The sequence below is a fragment of the Amphiura filiformis genome, chromosome 15 (genome assembly GCF_039555335.1).
Source record: "Amphiura filiformis chromosome 15, Afil_fr2py, whole genome shotgun sequence".
Classification (NCBI taxonomy): Eukaryota; Metazoa; Echinodermata; class Ophiuroidea; order Amphilepidida; family Amphiuridae; genus Amphiura; species Amphiura filiformis.
The window spans coordinates 62,459,178-62,475,302 of record NC_092642.1 but is presented as its reverse complement, the minus strand read 5'-3'; the positions used below and the strand labels follow the sequence as shown (position 1 = coordinate 62,475,302).

Sequence of the window (16,125 nt, the reverse complement as noted above, 5' to 3'; positions counted from 1 at the left end):
CGAGCGATGAGATCGAGGCTTGGACGTATTGTACCGACTGCAATCGGTACTTCAAATCCCCCCAATGTTACGTGAACCATAAAGCGGACGGTTCCAGCATCAAAAAGTTCGGTACGATCTGCAGCCAGTACTACAAATGCGAGAAGTGCGAAAGAGTCGTCAACAAAAATACCTCCAAAAAGGTAAGAAACACGACTGTACCGATATCTGGTGTCGCGTCTGCATTGGAAACTTTAAGGTGGGTCACCGCTGTTTTATCAAAAAAGTGGAAGTTAAGGAAAAAGAAGAGAAACCGTTCAGTTACATCTTTTTCGACGTGGAAACTCAGCAAGAGACGAAAATACACATACCCTGCCTCTGCGTCGCGCAAAAAGTATGCGAAACGTGCGCCGAGCGACCGATCGAAGATGCCTGCGACTTCTGCGGCGATGACAAACAAGTCGCCTTCCGAGGAAAAGATTGTATGGAAGAATTTTGTCTGTGGGTTCTCAAAAACGAACGCCATAAAGGCGCGAGATGTCTGGCTCATAACTTAAAGGGCTACGACGGGTACTTTATCCTCCAGTATTTGTACGACAATAACGTCAAACCCGACGTCATCATGAACGGGGCAAAAATCATGTCCATCACCGTACCCGAATCGGGCATCGTCTTCAAGGACAGTTTAAACTTCTTCCCCATGGCTCTTTCCAAGCTTCCGAAAAGTTTCGGAATCCAAGAGCTTTGCAAAGGATTTTACCCGCATCTGAAGAACACGAAAGCCAACGAGAATTACAGAGGGAAGCTACCGGACATGGAAGATTTCGACCCGGAAGGTATGTCCGAAGCGGGGAAGCAAGAGTTCGTAAAATGGTACGAAGACGAAAAGAAGAAAGGAAAGGAATGGATTCTGCAAGATGAGTTATTGAAATACTGTATCAACGACGTCGATATCCTTCGAAAATGTTGCATGCAGTTCCGGACCATGTTCATGGAGGTGACCAAGACCGGTTTAGAAGATCCCGGAGTAGACCCTTTGAAAGATCCCATCACCATCGCAGCAGCCTGCAACTTGGTATTACGCCGCAACTTTTTAGAATCCGACACCATCGCCATCATCCCTCCTCACGGTTACGGGCCCGGTCAGAATTTTTCTAGGGATTCTATAGTATGGTTGAATTACGAAGCGATGAAGGATGACGTTTATATCCTACACGCCATGAATGGCGGGGAAGCCCGACTATACGGAAGAGTGACTGCCGATGGTATTGATCTCGAAAATCGTAAGATCTATTCTTATCATGGTTGCCTGTTTCACGGATGCAGGTCCTGTTTCGACGAAGATACCATCAATCCCATCTCGGGGAAACCAATGGCCGAGCTGTACAGGAAGACTCTGTTACGTAGGAAACAATTGGAGCTCAATTACCCCGATTACGAAATCGTCGAAATTTTTGAACACGACTGGAAAAAGACGTGGAAAGATCTACCCGACGACGTGAGAAAAAGGATCGACGTTTCCCGCCATCTGGAACCTTTGGATTGTAGAGAAGCGTTGTACGGTGGTAGGACCGAGACGAACAAACTCTTTCACGAAGTCGCGGACGGAGAGATCATCAGATACCTGGACTTTACGAGGTAAGTCGATCGATCGATTCAAAATAACGCTTCGTTTGTAATTGCTTGTTTTTGTATTCATTTAATTTTTAATTTTATCGATCTTATTTTTTCTTCTTTGAATCAGCCTTTATCCATGGACGAATAAATATAGCGAGTACATCGTCGGTTTCCCAAAGATCTACACCAACGATTTCGACGACGTATCGTCTTACTTCGGCCTGATTCGATGCACGGTCCTGCCGCCACGAGGGTTGTTTCATCCCGTATTGCCCGCCCGATGTCACGGCAAGTTGATGTTCGCCTTGTGCGGTACGTGTATGGAAGAGAAACGTCGGGCCTACTGTCCTCATTCGGACGAAGAGCGAACCATCCGAGGAACGTGGGTAACCTTGGAAGTCCAGAAGGCCGTGGAGATGGGCTATCGGATCGTGAGTACCGAGGTGGTGTGGCACTGGGAACGACGCGCCGTGTACGATAAAGAGACAAAGACTGGGGGCTTGTTTACCGAGTATATCGACCGATTCCTCCGATTGAAACAAGAAGCTAGCGGGTACCCCGACTGGTGCGTGACGCCGGAAGATAAACGACGTTACGTCGACGACTACTACGAGAATGAAGGGATACGACTGGATCCCGACAACATCGCGAAGAATCCCGGCATGAGGTCGCTGGCCAAGCTGTGTCTGAATAGTATGTGGGTGAGTATCATCGCTGATCAGGCATGTGACTTTTTTTTAAATAGATAAAAACAAATTCTTACCGAGATTTTCTTCCATTGTTTTTACAGGGAAAATTTGCCCAAAGATCCAACCTGAGTAAGACGGTTATACACGACGATCCTTCCGAAGTGTACAAGTTGTTGACGGACGATACCATCACGGTCGATAATATCAGACTTATCAACGAAGAGGTTGTCGAAGTGACGTACAAAGAAGAAGGAGAATTCGCCAAGATCAACCCTAAAACAAACGTCGTTATCGCGGCCTTTACGACCTGCCACGCTAGACTCAAATTGTACGAAGTTCTGGAAAAATTGGGCGATCGCGCCATGTACCAAGATACGGGTAAGTTCCTAGTTTTTATTTTGTTTATGATCCGTATTTTCAAATTATATTTTTCTTAACTATTCTCATTTTCTCGTCATTTCAGATAGCGTCGTATTCCTCAGTCGCCCCGGAGATTGGGAGCCACCGACCGGCGATTATCTCGGTCAATTGACGGACGAGGTCGCCCCGCACGACGGGAACCATATTACCGCTTTCGTGTCAGGCGGATGTAAAAATTATTATTATACCACGGATACGGGTAAAACAACCATGAAAGTGAGAGGTATCACCCTCAACGCGCGAAATTCAAAACTGGTCAACGCCTCGACGTTGGAACGAATGGTCAAAGGATTAACGTTACACGGTGAAGGGGAGAGAGTGACTGTGACAGATCCTCGCAAGATCGTGCGTAACGTCAAGACCAAGAACATCGAGAGTCGCGTTTTCAAGAAAGACTACAGGGTCGTGTTCGACAAGAGGTGGATCTCCGACGGATTCGACACCTTACCTTACGGTTACGGGGTAGATAAAGAGGCTGTCAAAAGCGATTAGTTTCGCGTCACGATGGAGGTCGAGAACGTACGCGCGCAACAATGTCTCTGCAAAGATTCTCTGAAAAATACTCCACCTTTCCTATGATCGGACTGGCTCTACTCCTCGTCACCAACGCTGCATTGACCGTCACTCAACATCGAGAGGGTACTTCCTTTAATCTGTGCCACAACTTGACGCTACCATTCGCGTCTTACCAAACCGAATCGATTAACGTCGATAAAGTTAAATTTCGAGAAGAGTCGACGCACTGTCTCCCTCAACACGCGCTTCACCTTGGAGAAGATATATACCTCAGCGTGTGTCATTTCCGCGGCAGTGTGCGAGTGGATATCAGACGGTTCGTAGGTGACGTGGAGAAGGAAGGTATTCTTCCTACTATACGAGGTATTTACCTGTCTATCGATCAGTGGAACGCGTTGAAAAGGAACGTAAGCTTCGTAGACTCTGCTATCGAGAAACTATCATGGACGCGAGACTCGCCCATCCCTATACGGCCATCGTCTCTGGACCTACGGGTTCTGGGAAAACTCAATTCGTCAAACGACTCATCGTGGAAGGGGATAGGACGGTAGACGGTCCGCCCGATAAAATTATATGGCTTTACGGAGAATACCAATCCGCGTACGACGACATGCGAAAATCTTTCGAGAACATTCAATTTATAGAAGGATTTCCCTCCGATATGGAATCTCTGATCGACCCTAACTTCAGAAATCTAGTCGTCATCGACGATCTCATGGCCGAATTGTCCGGAGATACCAGGGTGATGAACATGTTTACCAAGACGAGTCATCATCGTAACATGTCCGTCATCTTTATCGTACAGAATCTATTCTTAGCGTCCAAGCAATTTCGCACCATTTCTCTCAATGCCCACTACATGATTCTCTTCAAGAATCCCCGAGATAATTCGCAGATTATTCACTTAGCCAAACAGATCTTTCCCGGACGCGTCAAGTACGTGCAGGAGAGTTTCATGGACGCTACCAAACAGCGGTACGGATATCTACTGGTCGATCTGAGAGCTACGACTCCCGAAGATTTGAGACTACGTACCGACATTTTTGAAGGATTGAAACAAACTGTCTACATTCCGAGAGTATAAAAGTGATGATCGCGATTAGAATAATTCATTCGAGCATTAACATGTCGAAAAGAATGAAGCAAAACGCCGACGCTCTTCGGTTTCTGAGTATATGCAATCCTCGTCAGAGGAAAGCCGTCATACAGCACGCCGACAACAGTCTCGTCGATTCCTTGTGCGAATGCGCGTTGAATCTCCTGAAGGGACACGTCCGACTCAATCCGAAACAAAGAAGAAACTCTCGTCGCACAAAAACGCCTGCGCGCTCTAACTAATAAAAAGGTCGCGCGCAAGAAGAAGAAGAGCATTCTTACGCAACACGGAGGATTCGTCGGAGCATTCCTCGCTCCCGTTTTAAGAGCGCTCGTACCTCTGCTTCTCAAATAATGTCAACTTTAAAATACTCCAAGAAAATGATTCTGATCGATCCGCGGGAACTGGAGAGGGTCAATGACCGCGTCCAAAAAAACGACGATGAAAAAATAGGGGATACGGAAAAGGATATGAAGCGCACACTGGACCGCACCGATCTCTCTACGCATGATATGATGCGACTCTACCACCAGACGTTGCAACGGTTCCTTAAAAAAGATAAACGTCGCTCGAAAGAACCTCTGAACATTACGGTCAAACCGATGAAGGACGAAGAAGAAGGGGAGATTAAAGAAGAAGCTGTAAAGAGCGTCGACGAAGCGATGGAAAGGGAACTTTTGGAAACCGTCCCGGCCTCCTTCAAGACCAAAGCCAAATCTCTCATGAACAATCTCAAACGAAATCGGTCCAAAGGCTATCTGGATTGGACCCCTTCGGGAGAAATCATCGCGTCGGGAAGTAAAGTCGAGGGCTCCAACTTGGTCGATCTCATCCACGACTCCCTGAGAAGTCGTAAAGGATACGAAGATCCCGTAGGGTGGAAATCGTTCAACGAAGCTATAGCGCTCAACAACGTCCCCGAATCTTTAATCGCCAATACCAAACGACGCGAGCTTTTGAGGGAACGGGAATCGGTCGTCGAACATGTCGAAGAAACCACCCCGAAACGGAAGCTAAGAAAATCCAAGAAGCGTCGTCAGACTTTCCCTCACGAGGAATTGTGGGAACTTTATTAATCGATATTTATTTAAAGTAGTAGTAAGATTAGCGATAATCCCTAGAGTAGAATTTAAATGTGTCTTTCAGCGATTCGCAATGGATGCCTACTTGAAACGAATATACTACGATCCGTCGAGTTCCGGTAGTTTGGGGGGCATCGATAGATTGTACAGAAAGGTTAGAGAAGATGGCGTCGGTTTAACGCGTAAGGACGTCGAGAAATGGCTCCTCGCTCAAGACGCGTACACTTTACACAAGCCGGCGAGAAGACGATTTCCTAGAAATAGTTACTTTTCGGACGGTATCGATCAGACGTGGCAGATGGATCTGGTGGAGCTTCCCGGACTGACTAAATTTAATCGCGGTTATAAATTCATTTTGACCTGCATCGACGTGTTTTCCAAATACGCATGGGTAGAACCTCTGAAAGACAAGAAAGGACGGACCGTGGCCGCGGCGTTGAAAAGAATTTTCGATCGCGGAAGACAACCCACCCAAATTCAGAGCGATAAAGGGAAGGAATTCCTGAACACTCACGTGCGCGCATTGTTCGAAGAAAAGAAAATACATTTTTTCACCACTCAGAATCCAGATACCAAAGCTTCCATCGTGGAAAGGTTCAATCGGACTTTGAAAGGTCGAATCTTTAGACACCTGACGAAAACGAACGGATCCGAATATCAACGCGTCTTGCAAGATGTGGTGCGCGGGTATAACGACGCCTATCACAGAACTATCCGAAGAGCCCCAGCCAGCGTCAACAAGGACAACGAAAGCGCCGTATGGAAGACCATGTACGGACACTTGCTTCGAAGAAGACGTAAAAAGGAGAAATTGTTCAATCCCGACGATATCGTACGTATTTCCACGGAGAAACTTCCTTTCAGAAAAGGATATCTACCTCAATGGTCGGAAGAGTTATTTGTCGTATCCGAACGAATCGATAGAAGAATACCCGTTTACGTATTGAAAGACTTTAACGAGGAAGAAATCGAAGGTACATTTTACGGCTGGGAGATTCAAAAAGTAATCAAAGCCAAGGGCGATTTATTCAAGGTGGAGAAAGTTCTCAGAAAGAGAAAACGGAACGGAACGACCGAATACTTCGTCAAATGGTTAGGCTGGCCGGATAAATTTAACAGTTGGGTCGTGGATCTTCAGGACATTGAATAATACGTTTCATCACGCGAACATGGCGGTCGACGAGTTTTACGTCACGTTGCCGAGTAACAGCAGCTTCGACTATTACCCCTCCAACACTCTCAGCGATTTTACCACCAAACTATTCAAACCCATCGATCTATCCGGCGAATGGGAAGTAGCTTTGACGGAAATCAGCTTTCCCCTTTCCTACTACAACATCACGGAACCTTTCAACGAAATCTTCTACAGCGGGGATGGGTCGGAATTAAACTCCGACACGATACGGGTGCCGCCTGGTTATTACAACGATCTGGAAGAGTTGTCCTTAGCGGTGCACGAACTTTTAAATTCGCTCGGAAAATCCAACATTAAACTGGTTTTGGACAAGAACACTCAAAAAGTCAGCGTCAAACTCAAAAACAACGCCTTCATACAATTTCACCCGGAACTCGCGGCCATGCTAGGATTCGTGGAGAAGGGTCACGGTTTACTGTCATTTCGTCTCCTACGTACTCACGAGGCCAATCTACCGATCGATTTAAACGCCGGTATGTACTCCCTCTACCTGTACACGGACATCATCGAAGACCAGATCATTGGCGACGCGTTCGCGCCTCTTCTACGCATCGTTCACATGGATAAAAAAGGTTCCGGAGACGTCGTCACACGAACCTACCAATCCCCGCATTTTGTAAAAGTTCGAATGAAACATTTCGATACTATTACCGTACGCGTCAGACGAGATACAGGTGAGAAGATCCGGTTTCAACGCGGGAAGATCGTCGCCAAACTTTGTTTCAGACCCGTCAAGACCAAATACTTTAAAAGGTGACATGGTGGGTAGACAGTACGGTGGTTACGTTCGGGGAGCGAGCGAAATGCCGGTGTTTAGGGGCTCCAGGATGCAAAGAGGATACGGATTAGGAAGCATCCTTTCCGGTATGTTCCGTACAGCCATTCCTTTCCTGAAGAGCGGGGCCAAAGCGTTGGGAAAAGAAGCCCTACGTACTAGCGTGAACATCGGTCAAGACGTATTGAGAGGACAGAATTTTAAAAAAGCGGCTCGTCGTCGAGGTCTAGAAACGGTGAAGAACATCGCCAGGAAGAAGCCATCGAGACAAAAAGGTACAAAACGCAAGCGGAACGGAAAATCGACCATTTCCTCGCGAGGCGGGATCGCGAAAAAAGATCTAAAAGAACTCCGGATATCTTTGACCGTTAATCAACATGTCAGTCGCTAATCATCACTCTTGCCCTTGTTCCAAGTCCGAAACGGACCTCTTCAGCGTGCCACCCACGCAGACGGATATCTTGAGTAGTCAGTTTGTGGAATTTAAACCCCTCAATGCCGTGACTAGCGATGGGCCCCTGGAATTTACGGTACCCGGATCCCCGGACAACTACTTGGATCTCTTCCAGACTCAACTGTACTTGCGAGTGAAAATCGTCAATCCCGATGGAACCAACCTACCCGCCAATGCCCTGTGCGGACCGCCAACCTTTTTCTCCACTCTTTGTTCAATCAAGTGGACGTCTACTTGAACGATAGGATGGTGAGCGTCGCTTCCAACACGTACCCTTACCGCGCCATGATCGAGACGCTGTTGACGTACGGTTCGGACGCGATGAAATCTCAACTGACCAGCTCGCTCTTCTACAAGGACACCTCTGGCCGGATGGACGTCGCAAATCCAACCGCCGCCGATAATCAAGCCAACTTGGGTTTGAAGAAACGATACCAATTTACTCAACAAAGTCGAGTGGTGGACATGGTCGGAATGCTGCACGCCGACATCTTCTGTCAGGAAAAATTTCTGCTCAACGGCGTGGAACTCAAACTCAAACTACACCGAAGCAAGAACGCATTCTGTCTCCTGCGCGCCAATGACGACGACTTGGATGCCCAGCCCGAATACAAGGTTCAGATTATGGACGCCACCTTGCTGGTTCGATCCGCCAAACTTAATCCTACCCTGACGATGCAGCACGCCAAAGAGTTGGAGCGAGGAGTCACCGCCAAGTACCCTATACGGAGGGTAGATGTCAAAAGTTTTTCCATACCTCAGGGGAACTTGTCTTTCGTCAGAGAGAGCCTTTTTACGGGACAATTGCCGAGAAGTATCGTCTTCGGTATGGTCGATAACACCGCCTACAACGGAACGTACCCCCAGAACCCGTACCACTTTAAACATTTCGACCTCAATTACGCGGCATTGCACTGCAACGGCGAGACGATCCCTTGGAAACCTCTCAGACTTCGTTTCGACACTCCCAACGCCAAGGATCACATCATGGCGTACCAGACCTTGTTTCAGGGTACTAACATCCTGCACAAGGATCACGGAGTACCTATCGATCGTGAAGAGTTTGCCGACGGATACAGTTTGTTCGCCTTCGACCTTTCGCCCGACGCTTCCGACGGAGCTCACTTGAACCCTATACAGACCGGTTCGATTCGTCTAGAGCTACAGTTTCAGAACCCGCTGCCCAACACCGTCAATCTCATCGTGTACGCCGAGTGGGATTCCATGGTGGAAATTAACAAATCGAGACACGTCATCGCCGACTTTGAACGTTAAGGATGGATACGGTAGAGCTGCTTCGCAACGTCGAATCGGACGACGTCGTTCGTCGAACTTTCGGAGGGGTCCTACCCAGGGATAAACTACCCTACCGTATCGAAACATTTCCCGTCTCCTTCATCGTCAATACGGACAGTAGCCGAGAAGAGGGTAGCCATTGGGTGGCGTTTTACCTCCAAAACGAAGATTACGGGGACTTTTTCGACTCTTACGGTAATTCTCCCCATCGTTAGCCGCGGAATTTGAGGATTTTCTAAAAACAATGTCAAAATTATTCTTACAACGATAAAAGATTGCAGGAGATTTCAGTACCGTATGCGGACAATTCTGCCTCTTTTACCTATATCATCGATGTCGCGGTTACGATATGCGCGAAATTACCCGCATGTTCCATAAAGACGCGGACATCAACGACGTTCTGGTCAACGAGTTTGTGAATTTACAGTACAATGATAATCAACACGTACTCGACGGGGATTATATCGTAAATCAAATTGTACGACCTTTTAAAAAGTAGAATTGCATGCGTGTAATCATTGTAGTTAGTTAATAAACAACAAAGAAGACAAAACCGTGTTGATTTTTCAAAAAAATTTTATTAAAGAATCGTTTCTAATTCGTTATTATCTCCTTCTTTATCCTCCATTGCCCGTATGGCATCGTCAATCTGGGGCGAGGCATCTTTCAAAGCCGTCCACTGATCCAGGGTCAGATTTATCCCTTTTCGTCGAAATCCGGCCGTCCATTCTTGGGTAACGGGGTCTCTGGAGTAATCGCGGATGTTCACGTACACTTTACCTTTAAATGATTGCACGACGACGAAACGATCGCTGTCCGAAATGGGAACCCTCAATATCTCGTCGGATAATACAGCTGGTCTCATCGGGCGTTGTTCCAGGGGGTGAGGTTTCTTATACGGCGATGCTTTTTCCCGTTTACGCCACGCTTTAATATCTTTTCCTAAGGCACTCTCCTCTTTCCATTCCGAAGTCATTTTAGTCAGTTGATAGTCGTTACTCTGATCTCCGTAATCATGCGTGGCTTGCGATCCGATCCTCTTGAAATCTCAGGAAAAGTGATGTTAACGAGACTCGATCGCTCCTATTTATACACTCCGTTCACGTATTTGAAACGTCGCGTCTCGTTAATATTTTTAAAACGCGAAAAGAACATTTTAGAAACATTCATACCCCTCATTAAATATTCATCGACACGCCCCTCATTAAATATGCATCGTCACGTCCCCTCATGAATATGTAAATTAGTTTGATCATGACGTCATGCGAGCTTTTTTAAATTTTTTTAGCACATATACACATCGTTATGAAATAAATTCAAATGAAATAAAATAAAAGCGACCCTTTCATCATATCTATCATATTCGTGACGCCACGTTTCGCCACGCCCACCTCGTGAATATTCGTGCTAATTAGCATCTCGTGAATATTCATATATGCTAATTAGCCACGCCCAGCTCATGATTATTCATATATGCTAATTAGCCACGCCCTGCTCATGATTATTCGTATACGCTAATTAGCCACGCCCAGCTCATGAATATGCAAATCGATCTTTGACCCCTGATGACGGAAGTGACGTCATCGTGACCTTTGACCTCGGTTGACCTTTGACCCGGAAGTGACGTCATCGTGACCTTTGACCCATGACCTTTGACCTCGCTTGACCTTTGACCCGGAAGTGACGTCATCGTGACCTTTGACCTCAACTCGAAAAAAGTCTACCTTAACTACTTTAAATAATTCTATTTTTTTTTAAATCTCATTTAATTAAGAATTTAATGATATGACTTAAAGTGTATGTAGCTGGGATGAAAAGCCGACCATCAGTTGAAAACTTTGACCTTTCATATTGAAGATATATTTCCCAAAAAGACCTACATTTTGTTGGTGGTTTGAGGGAAAAATCTTTATCTTTAATACGAAAGGTCAAAATTGTCATATGATGGACGGCTTTTGAACCCAGCTACATAAACTTTAAGTACATATCATTAGATTTATTCAATTTACTTCGAGGACCGTTAAATTTCAAATAAATTAATTTATAATCATTTGTCACAAAATGTGTATTATATCGCAATTTTCAAAAAACCTAAATTATCTGATATCAGAAGGACATTCCCCGTATTCAAAATGCAATTCGATATGTCTGACGTGCTCGCAGGTCCCACAATAAAATACGTGAAAACGTCGCTATCCGAGCCCTTAAAAAGTGGCTATCATGTATCAGACCAGAGCACTTCTTGATGAAATAAAATGGGATTATAAAGTGCTCACACCATACAGATAAGTGTTCGGTAAAAAAAAACTTGACAGTTGAAACGTTAATAATCCCTTAATAATTTATATATCTGGATTTTGATTGCATTAATTGCAAGCCTTGATTATTTAAGTGATTGTTTGATTCCATAATATCGTTTTTAGTGAGTACACAGAAACATAATGCGATCGTAAAGAAAGTACACCACTCGATTCAAAGTACCTTGCACTACTAAAGTAAACATAAGTTGCTGGACATGCGTGCCCATTATTAAAAGCATATTGGTATATTAAAGCAATATACAAGCAGGGGTATGTGTGAGAGTGTTGTGATCAGGGGTGCATGTGTCGAGGGTATCTTAGTGTTTAATATGTAAGCAATTTATAAATTGGGAGAATGAAAATGATGGTCTGGAAAAGCACTCCTGAAATTGATGCTTTTCAAAAAATCATTGACTAAATACGACAAATATTTGGCTAAAAATTCTTTTTTTTTTTTTAGAAAAAAAACGATTTTAAAAAGACACTTTTGGCCTTATTTGCTCAATATTTAAAAAATAAAGCCAATTCATAAACCGAAAAATCATTCATGGAATGGATTGTGTATATTACAAAAAACATACAAAAGCCAAATTAAGATTTTTTCTTCTTCTTATATAGTGTGTTTAATGCAATTTTTTGTGATTTTCTAAATAAAAGAAATTGCATAAATTTATCTTGCATGTACAGCACTTTTAATTAACCCTAACGCCCCAAGTTTTTTTGGCAACTGGAGGGAAAGAAAGAAAGGATAATAGATAAAAACACAAATGTTTTATTCACATTTTTTTATCATTCTTTTATAATTATCCCCTTTTTTTTGTTACCATGGGTAAAAAATATTTTTCACCAACGCCGTCCCTCTACCGACGGCCTTACAAGAACCGACGGCCATGACGAGCGGGGGGGGGGAGGACACCGGCCCCCTGGCCCCCCACTGGCTACGCCACTGTATACAGTAAGCCAAAAAATTAAGGTACCAGTTATGTTCACCCCTGTCAGTGGCGTACCGTGGCCGCTCATACCCAGGGGGGCTGAAGAAATTTCAATTTTGCCGCCCCTTCCTCAACAGCCCTAAAAGGTTGACCCAATTTTTTTTCGGTGGTTTGGAAAAGTGAAGAGCAAAAAAAAAAAGGATTATAAGCGCAACCGCCCTAAACCCTAAAAACAACACATTTTGATTTATAATACAATTTTTTCAAATTTTTTCCGCCCTTTTTTCTTTACTAATTCTTTTTGCCGCCCCTTCTTCTTCCGCCGCCCCTTCGTTTGCCGCCCCTTCGTTTTGGCCGCCCCCTGCTTTTACCCCGGGGGGCTGGCGCCCCAAAGCCCCCCCCCACCAATACGCGCATGCCTGTATATCCTAACCAAAGACAGATATGTCATAATTGAAACCAGCAGCCAATAGCTGCATCTTTTATTAAGACCTCATTCGTTGAAATTGTTCAAGAAATAAAGACACGACGATCCAAAAACCCAAGGAAGATGCCAATTTAAAAGTTGCAGGTTGCTCCATGCATGCCCTATTGATGTGTACACAAAGCGTTCGCGAACAAGGGAACTAGTGCCATGCTTCCATTGAATAGCACGTTAAAACTAGGGACGTGCGGGGGGACGTGCTTTCCGTGATTGAAACACAAAAGTGCAACTTTTGATTTCCTTTCTTCGTTACGTTTTAGATCACCGTTTCTTTAATTCTCAACCATTTCAACAAATAAGGTAAAAATCGGAGCTAAAGAGTATAGGTAATTGGCTTCTTGTTTTAATTTTGACATTTTGTCTTTATTTAGGATATACAGGGGTGAACACAACTGGTACCTTAATTTTTTGGCTTACTGTATTTTGTAGTACCTGGGGGTGTTAGGGTTAATGCATTTCTGAGAGTTCAGTCCTTTTTTAAAAACCCATTTAGGTCTGCGTAATGCATTACTATCCAACTGTGCTATAATAAATTACCCGAATTCTTTCATTTTTGTTTACAGTTTTAAAATATCAAACTTTTTATTTTGGTAAAATTGATTGATACATGACACTTTACCGAACTATCTGAATAAATAAAATTATCTGAAAAAAAAAGTATTAAAAAACCAAAAGCTAGTATTTATAATTTAGTTATTCTATATACTATATGCTATCTTCACAGGGCAGTCCACACAGGATACTCAATCTGCATCAATATGGCTCTTCCTAAATCCATATGTGAACTTTTATAGCATCCATGGGGATTGTCTACACGTGCAAATTATTAAGTAACAGCTTGAGTGTTTCGATGCCATGCACTATATATTAAATACGTGTGTTCCATGTTTGCCCCAATGTTTACTTAAATCACAGCAAGTTCATTTATTCCTAAATCCCGAAGTTTTTAATTACATATGTATGAAAATTTGACTGAAAGCTTATATGTAATATTAGAATGGAAACCATCGCAACACTGCCCTCTTTAGTCTAGTGGTTAGAGATTAGTGTTTGAAATACTGAGATCCCCGGTGATTCCACGTGTGTCCACTTTTGATAGCTAATTTTATATTGGTTTCAGAGTAGAAAATGACTTTGACCAATTTGCATGGGTATACAGTTACATTCATGCATCACTATACAGCTAAATCCCGCTTTAATGTAAAGAGTGCCACTTGAAACACATAAAAGGATTTCAGCCATATCGATCTTTTCAGTGATCCCAGCGAAAGTGCAAAAATATTTAAATTGTTTATAAATATTGTCTAAATGTAAAGAATAAGTCATTAAAATTGTCATTATGTTGTTGTTTTTTTGAAGCGATTCATCAGAAATTCATCAATATTCAGATTTCATGTTATCAAGATTTCAAGTTTTTCATAGTATAATTCCAAAGGCCTCCCAACTGAGTCACGTCTACGACCAATTGATCCTGAGGGCGTCATCATCTTCTGATAACGTCATACCATCCAACAAAGGATCGATTGGCAGACACCATTGAGAAAGGCAACAGACTAGATTGCCGAAACTGTATGGAAAACGTGAGGTTTTTTCTTGGAATTATACTATGAAAAAACTTTGAAAAAAAATGGTATAATTTTTGAAATAAAAAAAATGGCAAAAAAATGAGGAAAAAGGCAGTATTGTCAAAGTTGAGGCCCCATTCAAATACATGTAGCTAATTTATATACTGTCAGTATATACATTACAGATTTCATGTAAATGCCTTACCAGTATTTTGTCTTAAATACGGCTTTAGGCTGAACCAATAGCAGGCTATGTTAGCACATCTATGACAATAACAAAGGTACCAAAATCTGAATTTTGAACATTTTTACGATTTTACGATTGTCCGGATGAGCAAATGACTGAATGGGCCTTTAACCGTAATAGAAGTAAAGAGAGTATGGATGTGTTACAGATGTGTCTACAACAGGAGTCGACTGGTTTCCATCTTTTTCATGTGATATATCCTACGCCCTGACGGTCCATACTGGATAAAGTATATATCATCCCTGTACAAAGTCAGCTGTTCTGCCCAGGAATACCCAGTATGTAGAAGGGAACCTCATTCTGGCCATCGTTGTCAGCAGTAAGTATGGCTTGAGGAGACGGAGAGTACTTGTGTCTATAAAATGTAATTAACACGTCCTTAGTACTATTTTTGTTTATCTATGATCTACCTTAATGCTCTGCATGCTAGCCAAGCGCTTCAATGGAAAAAGTTCAAGTTTTGAAATATTTTCTCAAAATATCAAGAGCTATCTTAAGAACTACTGAATCAATACAAGGCGTGTTTGTACTCATTTTAATGCATTTTTCATGATAATTCCAAATATGGTCATGACAATTTACATTTCTGAATTTGTATTTAAAAAAATTGAAACTTGTCGTCTGCAGTCGACACCCGCGTGAAGAGAGTTAATTTTACAATATAAATATCCCACACAGCCATCATACGCTTAAAGCCATGATGTACGATTTCCGTCTGATTTTAATTTTGTTATTCTTTACTCAAAATGTTGAAATAATATTAGTAATAACTGTCAGGAAGAGAGGTTCTGTCCATTTTAAGCCTACCCACTGGCTATTCTGGTCGTTTAACCGACGTAGAGTTCTATATGGGGAGGCTTAATGTGTGAATTATGACATTATGTCTGACTGTTATAAAAACTAAACATTGTGACATGTTTAGAAAATAAATACTGTGTTTCATAAGTGTTACAAAAAGTGTTTAGAATCTAAACGCTTGAATTTTGCAATGTATGATGAGGGAATAAGAGGTTCAAGTCTTTCTTTCGAATGGCGACAAAGGAACACCGAATTATGGAAGGATTTTAGGCTAGCTTTACCCGAAATGAAAATGAATCGTCTCCATCGGTTTTTCTTGAATAAAAATAAATATTGAACACTCTATTAAACGTGAATTATCGTCGGACATATCGGGGATCACTGCTAAGCATGCCACGGCTTCCACGGCAAACTTCTAAGTCTGCTAAATTTATTATGCATTTCATATATAAAAAACAAAAACGCTCTATGACAATCTATGGTATGACGATCTATGGTTTATTAATGTTTGAATATCGACATGCTTTTAGTATACATGAAAAATGGTTAAGAAATTTAGTTTAATTTTCGAACGTATTAACGTTAATTACACTAACAGATCAGGTTATCAGGTCTAATTATTGCTATGTGATTGTGCATTTAAGGAATCGGATAGCGACGTTTGCACAGTATTTTTTGGG

The 16,125-nt window shown here is 42.9% G+C and overlaps 1 protein-coding gene across 1 annotated transcript; it reads left to right on the top strand.

Moving 5' to 3' along the window:
* Positions 1–1,903: 1,903 nt before the first annotated feature.
* Positions 1,904–3,014, top strand: LOC140170689 (uncharacterized). The gene is made up of 2 exons (XM_072193930.1): positions 1,904–2,297; positions 2,387–3,014. The coding sequence occupies exons 1-2, from the start codon at positions 1,917–1,919 to the stop codon at positions 2,720–2,722; spliced, it is 717 nt and encodes a 238-aa protein (XP_072050031.1). The 5' UTR covers positions 1,904–1,916; the 3' UTR covers positions 2,723–3,014.
* Positions 3,015–16,125: the final 13,111 nt, after the last annotated feature.

Excerpts from the sequence above, each read along its gene's own strand:
- LOC140170689 (XM_072193930.1), top strand. The coding sequence starts at position 1,917 with ATGGAAGAGAAACGTCGGGCCTACTGTCCTCATTCGGACGAAGAGCGA. Across the intron at positions 2,298-2,386 it reads TGTGTCTGAATAGTATGTGG|GGAAAATTTGCCCAAAGATC; the intron begins GTGAGTATCATC and ends TTGTTTTTACAG.